Source organism: Phasianus colchicus, chromosome 2 (genome assembly GCF_987193195.1).
Source record: "Phasianus colchicus chromosome 2, bPhaCol1.hap1.1, whole genome shotgun sequence".
Taxonomy (NCBI): domain Eukaryota; kingdom Metazoa; phylum Chordata; class Aves; order Galliformes; family Phasianidae; genus Phasianus; species Phasianus colchicus.
Window position 1 is genome coordinate 52,781,175 of NC_143437.1, and position 14,317 is coordinate 52,795,491.

The 14,317-nt window shown below is 38.9% G+C and overlaps 1 protein-coding gene across 2 annotated transcripts in view; it reads right to left on the reverse strand.

Moving 5' to 3' along the window:
- VTA1 (vesicle trafficking 1) overlaps positions 1–11,370 on the reverse strand; it is a 30,181-nt gene extending 18,811 nt beyond the window's left edge. Inside the window, exons 1-2 of one of the 2 annotated variants that reach the window (XM_090135699.1) lie at positions 478–867; positions 129–223 (exon numbers count right to left, since the gene is read on the reverse strand). In XM_090135699.1, the coding sequence (XP_089991825.1) occupies positions 129–209 (81 nt within the window). In that variant the 5' untranslated portion in view covers positions 210–223; positions 478–867. Of the gene's footprint in view, positions 1–128; positions 224–477; positions 868–11,191 lie in introns of those variants that run through there. The other variant, XM_031611245.2, reaches the window with a different exon arrangement.
- Between the last annotated feature and the right edge of the window lie 2,947 nt (positions 11,371–14,317).

The following is a 14,317-nucleotide window of genomic DNA, read 5'->3' on the forward strand; positions in this document are numbered from 1 at the left end:
GTGCCCGCATACAGAACAGTTGCATCAATGAATGATAACAGAGATAAGACAAGCATTTGGAGAAGCTTCATCAGTCATTAAAATACCATCATGAATAATTTCAGAGAACAACAATAAATTCTACTTACAGCTTCCAACTGATCCATAAGTTTAGATAAAAATTTGCGGCATTCTGGGGTTTTACTATCAATCTTCATCCCTGTTTGCATTGCATACAAACGACCTTAAAGTAAACAAAACACAGAAAAAAAATCAAGAGTGTGTGAGTAGCTAAGGCAAAACCCACAGCTCAGTAAACAAGCTGCATTCCCCATCATATCTGAAAGACAAACTCAACAATGAAGCAACACACAAGTACAGTGAAGCTGAGCACTGACGGGTAGATATAGTCAAACTTTCAGAGATACATAGGTTGCTTCGAAAGTATTTGTCTTAGTTTCAGCTGGAATGGAATTGTTTTCTTTGGAGATAACACACCGATGTTATAGTTGCTGCTAAGCCAAGGCCATTTGCAGCAAAGGGCCCATGGAGCTGGGAGGGAACAGAATTAGGGCAGCTGAATTAAACTGGCCAAAGGGATTCCATACCATATGACATCATGCAGGAGGAGTTCTGAAGCGGACAGGGGATCGTCTCACTCTCTTTTGCTGCTTGGGAGGCTAGGTGGGCATCAGTCAGGGGTGGTGACCAATTGCTTGTGCATCACTTGTTAAATGCATTTCATATATACTTATATATACATATACACACACACACACACACAGTCATAACCATTTTCCTTTTCCTTTTCTCTACCTTAGTAAATAGTTTTATCTCAACCCAAGAGTTCTGCTTTGTTTTTCTGATTCTCTTCCCTATCCCACTGGGAAGGGGGGAGTGTATTTACTGTGTGGTGCTCAGCCACCTGCCTGGTTAAACCACAACAGTATTCCTCCTATTTATTTCCATGGAAACTACAACAGAGACAAAGAGCACAATAACACTAACTGATAGAGCCAATTCTCAGCTACAATACTATTTTTCAACATATTCACCATCATTAGCCATGCATTTTCTACCAGTGATGAACAAGAGCCTGCATGTCACGCTGCACCAGTGGAACTGATCCACTGTAGCCACTGCTGAAACACATCACCCACTGCCTCACTGTGCTCACATCCACAATTTGGTCTCCAGAAACATTCAGCAAGTGTTGATGAATGTCAATAGGTGTCATTTTTTCTCCGTGGAGGAATTCAGTGACACACCTTTACTTTACATGCATCTCCACAACAAATACCATTTTGTCAGGCTGCCCTCTGCTGCCATCTGATGCACAGCAACAGTATAGTCAGGAAGGTTAAACTACTGACGTAACACCAACATCCATCTCCAGTGCATGGGTCAACATAATAAAATAGGAAGCATTGCTTTTGAAGTAGCTCTCACATCAGGAAATGTTATTTCTGAACATATTCCTACAATGAGTATTCCTGCTGATTTCAAATGGATGACTGACTATATCACCATGATGCAATACTATCTGCTCTACTAAATAAACATTATCCTCCTATGCAACTCTTTAAAATATAAGGTTCAAGCCAATTGAACACAAATGGCTTTCATACAACTCTGATATGTATATATATACGCATATACACACAGTGTAAAGACATGTCTCAAAAAAGGAACTTAATGTAGAAGGAACTAATTAGCTTTGTAAGCAAACCTAATGTTTAAATCAGACAAAACAGCCTTTACTGACCTTTCCCTACATGTAAAGTTTCCAGGCTTTCATATGACTTTAAGAATGAATGATTGCCATCCTCTGAGTAAAACAAATGAACAGAATTACCAAAAGCTATGAATTGCATGTAAGCACACAGCAGAACATTATACGTTCTGAAAAATAGCGGATAAAACCAAATAAGCATTATTTACTAGAATTAACATACACAGGCAAGGACAATGTACAGGTCATTCAGTAACCAAGCAGAGAACATTTTTCCACAAAACCACTCTATTAACTCTCATGCTTAATGGTCAAGGAAGTCCTGCAAAATACTTTGAAGTGCAGAGCTTATAAATTAAAATTTTAACTGTTCTGAACATTATCATGAACTAGTTATTATGGCACATCTTAATGCCTCTACCCTTCGAAGGATTTGTGCAAGAGAACATTAATTGCCTCAAAGCTTTATCACCTCTTAACTTTCAAGCAGCTTATCATGCAATAGAAAGAGCCTATCTTCTTCCTCCCAGGAAATATATGTATAAAACCAGTCTGTGCCTAGCCTGATGTTTGCTGTGAAAGAAAACACTATATCCTCAAAAGTTTGCCTGGATTTTCTGTCCATTATTAGCTTGTCTAATAAAATAAGATCTCTATATATCTCCATCTACATTCTGCTGGTAAGCATCATAATTTAATTATTTTTTTCTATATTTTAACAGTCGTATTTCATGTTATATATACAACAGTCAAGCCAATAAAAGTATACATTCCTTATATAGGACAGTAAAGCTGAAAAACTTTTGAATGTTAAAGCTGTTGGGTTGTCCAATCATTTAAAGACAAAAAAACCCCACAAAAAACCAACAACCCAAATCAAAACCAAAGGACTTGTGCCCTTTATTGCCCACTCTTATGACAATAATTGATGAAACAAGAGAGTATCTTTCTATTCAAGTTTTCCATAAAGAATAACCATTTAAAATTCTACTCCAAGTCAAAATTCAGGAACAAATTAAGGCTACAAAGAACAAAAAGAACTCATCATGACCAATGAAAGACTCGGCAAGTTTAACAAAAACTGGTTTTGCTGTGTAGTCACTATACAATGCTAACACTAAATTAACCACTGATATGTAGCTATTTATCTTCACGATCTGTCACATTAATATTTAAATTATGAAGTTGGTATGTGCAGATTTGAAATTATATTCTAAAGAAATCAAAACACAGAAAGACACAGATGTTTTTAAAGGCACTCACATTAATTTGATTCTATTGCCAACTAAAGTACCAGTCATACAACAGTGCTTACAATCTTCAATTAAATTCATTTTTAAGTACATATTTTATTGAATGCTTCTCTGAACACATTTCATGATATGATTTAATAATATAAAACTTCAGAATTTATGTAAACATGCTAGGCCTATAGACTACCTAGATGAGTTATTTCTCTTTGACAGATACTGTTCAGAGAACAGTAAACTAGTAATAGATTGTTATGATTTACGGTGACATCAATTTTGCAAACCCTTGATCATTACTGGATACAGATTTCTGTAATACTCTGAAGAATGTCTTCATACCTCTTCTAAAATGATTTTATATAAAAGAATTCTTTGTCTCCATATAAATGGAAATCTGGAGGACCAGTTTCATCATTATAAGAGCTACTTATTTGAATCTGTTATTCTTCTGTTATATATGTATAGACTTTCCACATTCATCACTGATACATCTATCTGAACAGCGAAAGCAAGATAATTGTTTTCCTTGATAACATCCCATAGGGTGTATTTACAAGACTGTGGCATCTTCCTACTTTATAGACAGCCCTGAAAAGCTAGTCCTCTCTTCTCTTTGGATTTCAGAGGCTGAGAAAAACCTCAGAAACTCCTTGCACTCCAATAAAAAAAACAGAAGAGTTTTGAATACTATGAGAACGCAGCTCAGAGAACAATAGTTACAGATAACATTTTCTTTTTCTCTATGTAAGATGGCACTGTGGGTGACTCCAAGCAATGTTCTCTACCCACATCACTTTCCTATTAATAACTCTAGAATCAAGGTGTCAAAACTGGAGGCTGGTAATGACTGGCATCATCCAGTCAGCCTTGGGACCAGTGGTCTTCAGAATCTTTATTAATGACCAAGACAGTGGGATCAAGTGCACCCTCAGCAGTTTCGTAGATGACACCAAGCTGAGCTGCGCAGTTGACACAACAGAAGGAAATGATGCCATTCAGACATGGACAGGCTTGAAAAGTAGGCCCATGTGAATCTAATGAGTTTCAACAACATCAAATACAAGGCACTGCATTTGGGTCGGGACAACCCCAGACATAAGCCAGCAGTGTGTGCTTGCAGTCCGGAAGGCTGACTGTATCCTGGGCTGCATCAAAAGAGTGATGGCCAGTAGGGAAAAGGAGGTTGATTGTCCCCCGCTACTCTGCCTTTGGGAAGCCCCATATGGAGTACTGCTGGGCCCGTTGCACTACTTCTTGCCCCAGAACAAGAAAGACATAGAAGTGGAGTGGGTCCAGAGGAGGGCCATAAGGATGATCAGAGGGCTGGAGAACCTCTTCTATGAAGAAAGGATGAAGGAGCCAGGCTTGTCCAGCCTGGAGAACAGAAGGCTCTAGAGAGATCTCACTGTAGCCTTCCATTACTTAAGGGGTGCTTATAAACAGGAGGAAGACTGATTTTTTACATAGTCTGACAGTGACAGGACAAGGGGCTTTTAAACCAGAAGGGAGCCTGGTAACTTCTGATACTAAATTTCATCAGTTAGAAGCCAAGGTGCTGAAAAGTCTGATATAAAAAGATAATTAAAACAATGCTTTGTGGCCGCAAAAATTGTCAAAATTTTAAAGCCTAAATAAAGCATTCAGAGAATGCAGCCACTCTTGGAAATAAGTGACCTGTAACGGTAATCTCTATTCAATATTTGTGATGAAGGTTTAGAACACCGGGGAACAAACACACGAATACAATTACTAGGGCTTTTATAGATCAGTGCATAAAACAGCCTTTAAGTGCATAATCTGCATTTACAACCTACATTTTTGTCCCCTTTATCCAAATCAAGCAGCAAAAAAGTTCTTTATGTGGCCAACAAAAGAAGCAGATGCATAAATAAAAGGACAAAAGAGGTAAAGACAACAACATAGTATTTATATCTAAATGTTAATATTTTAAGCAGAGCTAAAGTCACTTGCAATTTTTGACACACAAAGACAGAACTGTTTCACCAATCATTAACTAAAGAGGGTTTGCACTCAGTTTGCAGACAGGACATTTATCTTCAAATTCATAAAGACTTGGCAAGCAGTCATTCTCAGAAAAATGTTTTGCCAAGGCAACTACAAAATTTATGTCTTGATTTGTTGCCCTTAATCTTTGTTCTGTAAATACTAAGTGTGGGTGTGCTGGAAGGAATTATACAGCAAGCTTTACAGAAACTCTCTGCTTTTATTTGACATGTAATACCATGTTATTTTTCCTTTGCTAATGCACAGCACAATTTTAGAGAGAGTATTTTGTCTTCGGTATGCGCTAAGCACTCATTCCTAACACACATTAAGTTATTCCAGGTTTATACTTGGGTAACAACTGAAACTCCTCCCACTCCCACTTTAAACTAACCATGCCAACTAAAAATACTGGAGAACAACATATTGACTCCATCTTCTCATTTCTGTGCTATTATCTAGCTTTTACCTGGTCTACCAGAAGCTAAAGATTACTGTTGTTTTCCCTCCAGCTGATTGTCTTCTAATACGGAAAAAGAAATTTATGTCTGGAATACTCTTAATGCTTTCCATTCACTTATTCCAAAATTACAGTATATATTAACAAAACCATTTCTATTAAGTTTTCTTTATTTTTTCAATTCCAATTAGGAGATGAAGGCATTTTTACTCTGCAATATATTATTCATCCATATTCTACACCTTTCTCTTCACGCTATCAAACCACTGACAAAAAAAAAAAGTTTGGTAACTTGTACAGAAAAGCAACAGCCTAAATAGAAGAAACGTGGGCAGCAGGGGACATAAAAACCATGAACTTGGATTGTACTCAAAGAATTTTCATAAAGAATGTATCAAATGTAGAAAATGAATTATTCTTCCTTTCATGACCATTAATGTATCATACCACTTTCTGCATGCAGATTATGAATAAATGCTGTTTCTCCATGGCTAACTCAAAGCTCTTTGAAGTAAGAGACATTAAATTAGATTTAAGAGCATTGCATTGACAAAGTTTGAAAAGTTTTACACATCCTCTCCATTATATGATACTGAAGGAAACTGGTGAAAGTGAAGGCAAGTATTAGGCTGTTAGCATCAACTAAAAATCTGAAACTTTAGAGAATACAAATTACTTATTTTCAAGTGAAATTAGTTTAAAGAGAAATGCAGTGAAGGAAGAGGGAAGTGTTGGCCACAGGGAAAGAGGCAATAGAAAAAATTTCACTAGGAAAGCTTTTGTATAGCTTTTGCTCTCAGTACTTTTCAAAGCTTATCTTTATTCTCATTATTAAAATGAAATTAAAATAGAAAAGCTACCTTGACTATAGAATCTATAATAATTGAGATCTCAAGACGGCAAAAGTAGAAGGCAGACACTTTGGACCAGTTATGCTCAAGTCATACGGATAAAACAGCTTGTAATGATTAGACCACAATTTGAAGCACTTCTGCAGAACACTTTCCAGTTTTATTTAAACCAGAAGAAATCCATTTTACACACACAAACTACTCTGTGAGGTGAACCAAAGCTCCCTAAGGGGGCATGACTGTGAGTTATGTTTCCAAATGCACTCGTGCTGTCTGACCTTACCTGCTAACAGCATCCTGCTCTGCGCTAGAAGTGCTACCAGTAAGCTCACGGAGTCGATCCCTCCCATTTACACAGGACTGGTGAAACATGAGTGCTGGGGCCAGTTCTGGGCCTTCCAGGACAAGAGTGAAGGGCCACAACGATGATAAAAGGACTAGGAGCATCTTTCTTACCAGAAAGAGCAGAACTGGGACTGCTAGGCCTTGAGAATGTTCAGGGTATCAGCTATTGCTTTTCTGATTTGAGAAGGGAACTTTAAAAAAATTAACAGTATTTTAATCATAAATTAGACAGCAATTCTATATTCCCGAAGTTCTGACTCTGACATATTCCACAAACTCTATTTTGTCTTTTTTTCCTCCTATAAAATTGTAGTTTTTAGAATTGGTTTACATTGAAAAGAGCGTTTCATAGATGTCTGATTAAACCTGAAATTTACAATCAAATTTAACAGACGGGTATTTCTACTAAGGGCTGAATGATTTTTGATTTAAGACTAGCTGTGGGGAGGAAAAAAAAAAAAAATCAACAACAAAAACCCAGACAAACACTTGTTTTGCTTTTCTCTCTCACAGGGTCCCATTAAAAGAACAAACAAACAAACAGCCATCAACACAATACCAATATTCTTCAGATGAACTTTTATTGGGCTTTTGTATATGAAGAATTTAAGAATTGTGGGGTTTTCTTCACACCGTTTTAGACAGATCAAGTGTACTGAATTGCATTAATGAATTCTGAAATGTACCATACTGCAAAACAAAAACAATCACAGTCCTGCTTTGCAGAAGCTACTAAAATACGATTTCATGCTGCACTGACATTGGGTTTTAGGACCCAGAGTAAACTGCACTGTAGGTTGCATATCACTTAGCACCTATGTTTTTCTGGCAACTCACTGGTGCTCTGTCAACGTTTTCTTTAATTAAAACATCAATGAGCAACAAGTACGCAAGCATTAAATAAACAGCAGAACCAACCATCTTTGAAAAGATGGTTGGTTACTACTCCAACACTACTGAATACCTGAAGAAATGTCTATTAAGAAAATGTTTGCTGTAGGTATAAATGCAGATGTTTTCAGAAGACAGAGCTACCTCTCAAACCACGCAGTCTTTCAAAAAAGTAACTTTTCAATAAAACTGCCTGTAGCACAGTTTAGAGATTTCTTCAGTAATTATGCAGACAAGGCATTTCTTATCAAAGCCTGCCTCCTTGTGTTTGCACCACAACATCTTCAAAGTAAAAAGTCACACTCACTTAAGGTTTTTTTTTGTTTAACTTATTTTATTGATTACAAATCACAGAGTCTTTTGGCTGGGCAATCTACGTAGCCTACTTTCCTGGTACTACCTTGTACCTATTCAATCAACTGACCCTTACTGAACATGAAACACCTACAGTATCGTTTTAATCAATAGAACAATAAAAACTGTGAAAAAAGCGTTGGGTGGAACAGTACAGATATTAAAAGAAAGCACTGATTATAACAGTCCTGAACACTTCATTAACTATAAATTTCTGATCTAAGAGGAGAATCATCTTGTGATATTATCGTGTACAAATCAACAGTTAATTGTTGATACGCTATTTAGAATGCACAAAAATATGGTTTAGCATGAAGGGTTTGCAAGGAACATGCAGGACCACAAGAAATAAAACTAGATCTTAATTTCAGCAGTATTTCTAGAAAGTAAAACATTAAATGTGGTAAGCTGCATAACAGCATCCATGTCATTCTGCAGAATTTTATTTTTCATATGGAAAACGATATGGTAGTTGAAAAACACAAAGCATCCTTACTGCAGCTATCTGTATTGTCTAAAACAGAGGTCAACGACTATCAAATTGTATTTTCTTTCTCCCCAAGCTTATTCCTCGGCTTTACGTGAGCAGCAGCTGTTTAAGCAGTAGTGCAACGGGCACAGCTGAAATATCTTGTTGTTGTTGTCCACCATGTAATTACATAAAGATTTGCCTCAAGTATCTTTAGAGTAGGAATGTGAAGCCAGAGTACTACAGTATCTTCCTTGGGTGGCAGTTCTGGTTTATGGTAACTTAATGCTTCAGATGAACTCAACTCCAAAAAAAAAAAAAAGTGAGAGAAAGTTTAAAGTGATATATGCCAAAGAAATGTGCAACTGCCATACAAATTCTAATCTATAAAAATACACCTTTGGCTTCAGTAGATGCTGAAGATATACAGAATATTAACATGAGCACTAGGTACTTCCTTCTGACAATTTTATTGCTATGGTACAGAAAGTAATATTTCAGGTTGGAAATACATTTTAACCAGAATTCAGTTCCTTCTGGTATTCAAATCAACTTCTGCAACTCCTACTTTCAGAAATATACAGGTAGAATGCACATACCCAATATATATTCACACTCAAAACAACTGTGCCATGAAGACATTAACATTAGAAGGAAAATGTTCAGCTGTGGATGACCCACTGGCAGCAATGGTCCAAAGTTATAAACACCTTAACTAGCATCTCCAGTCTGACAGTTGCACCCAACATATTACTGAGTTGTAGACATTCCCCCTCATGCAGCAGCTGTGCAAGCAGCCCTCTGGCAGAACTGCAGCACTGTCCCATCACACGAGCTTGTACCACAGGGTCCTGTCAGCTGACTGCTGTGCCTCACCACCAGACTGGCCCTTCCCATATATCTCTTTCCAGACATACACAACAGAGCTGTGCTGGTGCATTCCAGCACACAGCTAGCATTTCTCACACAATTTGTTATTGGAAATGTATAGGCCCCCTCTGAAACGTATTTCAAAAGCTCAAAACAAAGATGTTCTGAACCTTTTTTCAAGTGAGAAATATTTCTTTTAGCACTATGTAAAAAGTGTTGGTTTCAAAACATGACCTGAAAAATATTCTGAAAGTTTTTCATATGCTTAGATTTACACTTCAAAAACACAGATCTTAGGGAACAAGTAGATGTTTGGCACTTTAGAAATTAGTAAAAACCTGTAAAAAAAGTTCATAAATCTATTTTAGCATCAAAAATAAACAATGAAATCTTTTGAAACATGAACAATGCATTTTAGTAAATCCAGCCAAATGTATCAGTTATAGAAGGAAAGAAGCCTCATCAGTGGAAAAACAGTGAAAATAAATTCACCTCCTTTGTGTATTTAAAATAACATAGGATCCAAGACTTGTCTTGGAAAGTTCACTTTGATTTTTTTTTAATGGAACAATGTAATTCAAAATATACCTCCATAATATAGTCAAGATATGGCCAGGATATGCTGATTTACTAAAATCAAATATATGCAGAAGTACTGAAGTGAAAAAAGCAAAGAAATTTAAAAAACAATCAAATTACAGAAGTACAAAAAAACTTTTTTGTTATTTTTCTAATAACAAAATATCTTTCTTTTTAAATAGCCAGATATGGTGTCTAATAAAAAAACAAAACCAAAATTACAATGTATCTTGACCTAGAGGATGCTTCTTGTCATACAAATAACTGTGTTTTTCCAGTAAAAAAGAGACACTACTGACGATATCCAGTGCTCTGCAACAAGGCTGTCTGGTTCATCTGGTGGCACTTTCCTACATTGGCACAGTATTCCTCTGCAATGCAAAAAATTAATGCCATTCTTCTTCCGACACTAAGTTGACAGAGTGCTTTTCAGAGCATTCTTAAGCCTGAATTTTATAAATTTAACCTTCTAAAACTAAGACTGAGTTACAGATTAATCCATCTGTTCCACCTGTAATTTTTTTAATGCTTTGAACACAAGCTATTGCCTAGTAATCCCCTCAAATGATCTCCCTCCTCAAGAAAAAAAAAACAATGAAAAAAATAAATTGAAAAAAGAAAATTACATAAAGATACATTTCTGCTGACTGCAGTTTGAACCTATTTATGATCTGTTAGCCTTAGGGATCTTTCAGGTGTGGTGATCAACTGTGACAGAAGTAGAAGGTGACTACAACAGCCTGACATTTCCTGATAAGAGGTGTAAACCCTTGCGAAAGAAAGGCTCACAGCTCACACCCTCATGAACAGTGGATTAGATGGATTAGTCTGAAAGACTTACACAGGAGAGAATGATTTTTGCTCTTCTCATTGCAATGAAAGTGAATAAAACCGAGCCACTTCTCCCTGCTTCAAGAACCCCAAAGAAATATCAGTACTAGCCTAACAGAAAATAAACATTATTAAGGACTCTCGATCCCAAGTTGCTTACTCAGAAACAGAACAAGCAGGAGGCCTTTTCAGCAGGAAAAAACCTCTGAAAAGACTCCCGGGATAGTTCTGCACGATATCTGTTAGAATTATCTTAAGGCAGAACGCATTTGCTCTACAAACGTGGGCACGAACACCTATTCAAGCTTCAGACCTATCTGCTACGACTGCTAAGAGGCTTATCCCTGAGAAACAGCAGACGAACGGCGCGTTGGGGCTTGCCACCGGGAAGAGCACGGCACCGCCCCAAAAAGGAGGGCCCGACCCGCACCCAGCGAGCCCCACCGGCGGCGGAAGGCGAGCGCCGCGCCGGGACCAACGGCGGATGGCCCGGGGGGAGCGGCGAGGAGGGGCGGGACGCGACCAGCTGGGCCTGGGGCAAGCGGGACGGCGCAGCGCTGCGACCGCAGCACTCACAGTAATACGCCACCACCGGCTCGCGCTTGTCCAGCTCCTGCGCGGTCCGCAGATGGTGCTGGATGCTCTTGAACTGCGGCGGCAGCGGGGGAAGCACCGTGGCTGCCATCGCGCGGCGACCACAACAACAACGGGCAGCGGCTGCTCTCGCTCCCGAGATTGGAGCCGGTCGCTTCCGCTTCCGGCGCGGGGCGTCGAGACGCGTGCGCGGGGCTGCTGATGGCGCGGCTCCCGGAAAGAGCGCCCCCTGCTGGGCGGGAGGCCTCATGCGTCGTCTGCTAGCTAACGGCGGCCCCAGCCCCTGTCGGGGTCCTGGTGGCCCGAGCAAGCGTGTCCGGAGGACGAGACCGTGAATAAACGTCCAGGAGCGCTTGTAGGAGTATAATGTAGAGGCTGGCTGGCGCAGAGCAGCTGTACGTTTGACGCAAAGGCAGTCACGTCATTTTCTGGGTGTACTGAATGCGTTTCACTGAAGATGATGGAAGAAGCAATTATGGCTCCTCATTAAGCGGGAATTGAAGTGGGTGTGATGTGTGGCTAGAGACCAGTCTGACTGCACACTCATGCGCCAGGGATTGTGCTGAGTGCTGCTGGAGGAAATGAGGCAGGAAAACAATGAAAAAGTGAAAGAAGCACTTACAATGTTTGTGTAAGCCACAGAAATACTTCTTAGGGTGTTCTGGGAGACAGACTTCATTCTGTAAAGAAACGGAATCATATCAAAGAAACCCCAGGTTTATTATGTAATTCCTTCCATAATAGGGAAAAAAAGGCTTCAGGGTTATCTCAAGTAATTGCTAAATACTTGAGCTAAAATCAGCACCACACTGAAACACAGGCATGAGTCTCGGTGGGAGTGAGGGTGGAGGGAAGCTGATTGAAAGCAATATAAATGATGACAAAACTGGTGCAAACTTGGCAGAAAGAGAAGTTGAGAGACGTTTGAGAATACAGTGAGTGCCAGAAAACAAATGGCAAATACAGGAAAGAGAAGCATTGGCAACCATGGGGAAATTGGTTTCTTTACATGGAGATAAAATCACCATCCATGTGTTCCAGAAACTGATGATGGAATTGGCCACAGAAAAACATTTGCACTAAAAAGCAATAATGCACATTTTGTTTGCCAGTGAAAAAAAATGGAACTGAGGAATTTGAGAATTTTCATTTCACGGGAAATCTCATCTGAATTGGAACAACTTTCAAAATGTTCCTGACTGTGACCACCAAAATAAACATACAGTGATAGGTAGTCCAGCTTCTAGACAGCCCCAAAAGGGTCCCCAGGCATTCCCATGACAGACCTGGCTCTGCCGTGCTCCTGGATGTAATAGGAAAGTCCCTGATGGGCTGGGGGCTGTGGCAGTCTTCTGGCCTTTCTGAATTGTTTAGAAATCTGCTGCAGAAGCGTAATAAGGAATGGAAATATACTGACAAGATTGTGATGAAGTTATTTTAATTTTGTATGAATGTCTGATTGAACATGCTTTTAGTACAATTCATCACTGTACCTATGACATAGAAATAAATTCTTCTTTTCAGTAGCAACAAATATGGTGTTCTGTTTATAAGTAAAAAGATCTTTTTACCTAAGATTACAAGTTTAAGTTCCAAAGAATAACTCCAGATGAACACTGATGTATACAACAAAAAAATTAAGCCTGTATTAACTAAAGCACATCATATTATGCAAACAGAAGTTAGCACAGCGATTCTTATTCCACTTGAAATGCTTGCAAATACCAAATAATTTATTTGATATTTATTTGTTATTATTTATTTTTATTATTGCACAAATTTGATAGTGTTGGCTGGATATATATTTTAGGCAACATATAACTGATTTCCATAGGGAAAAAATAACACAACATTAATGCTTTAATACAGTGAATGTACTGAAATTTGTCTTCATCTCGATCACCAAATTAAAAAGAAATCACACGTCTGTTGTCAGTACTTTGTTAGTACTGACATCACTTTGATGCCTTTTATGCAATTCCAATCACATAACAGGGACTACTTTTGTGGGTGGGCATTAGAAGACTCTTACAACCCAGCCTTTTTTTTGGAACTGCTTAACAGGTGGTGCTAAAATGTTTTCTTGCAATTTTTCCTGAATTTTCTAAGTATTCCTAGAAGGACTCAAACACTGTCACCTGCATCTCAACTTCTAATGCTTTTACAGTGACTGTTGCTGAAAATATGTGTTTGTTTGTCTCTTTTAGAGAAGTTAAATTTCATTCAAGAAGCAAAGCTATTCTCCAGCCCTTAAGTGTTACAGGCTTCAGGCTATGTTTAAAGAGACTGATAGATTCCATTTAACATTTCTGGTTCCTGGATTGTTGTTAACTAGTGGTGAATCTTGTACCTGGAGGAGGAATGCCTCTTGGAGAGGAACAACCCCAGGCACCAGAACATGCTAGGTGTCACCCAGCTGGAAGGCATCTTTGTAGAAAAAGATCTAGGAGTCCTGGTGGACACCAGGTTGAATGAGTCCAGCAATGAGCCCTGGCCACAAAGAAGGCCAACAGTGTTCTTGACTGCATTACACAAAGTATTGCCAGCAGATCAAGAGAGGTGATCTTCCTCCTCTACTCAATAGAGGTGAGGCCATATCAGTAATCCAGTTCTGGGACCCTGAGCACAAAAGAAACCTGAACATAGTGGAAACAGTCCACTGTAGAGCCACCAAGATGATCAAGGGACTGGAGCACCTCTCTTGTCAGAAGCTGAGAGAGCTGGGTCTGTTCAGCTGGAGGGGGCTCTCTGGGATCTTATCAGTGTATATAAATACTGGAAAGGAAGATGAAAAGATGGTGAAGACATGCTCTTTTCAATGGTGTTCGGTGACAGGACAAGAAGCAGTGAGCTTAAACTGGAACACTAAAGGTTATCTAAACACCAGGAAGCACTCCTGTACTGTGCAAATGACAGAGTATTGACGCAGGTTGGCCAGAGAGATTTTGGAATCTCCTCCTTGGTGATCTTCAGAATCTGCCTGGACATGGTCCTGGGCACCCTGCTCTGGATAGCCATGCTTGAGCAGGGTTTGGACCATATAGACTCAGAATTCCCTTTTGATCTCAATCATCCTGTGATTCTGCATCTAAGTCTCGTGGATTATTG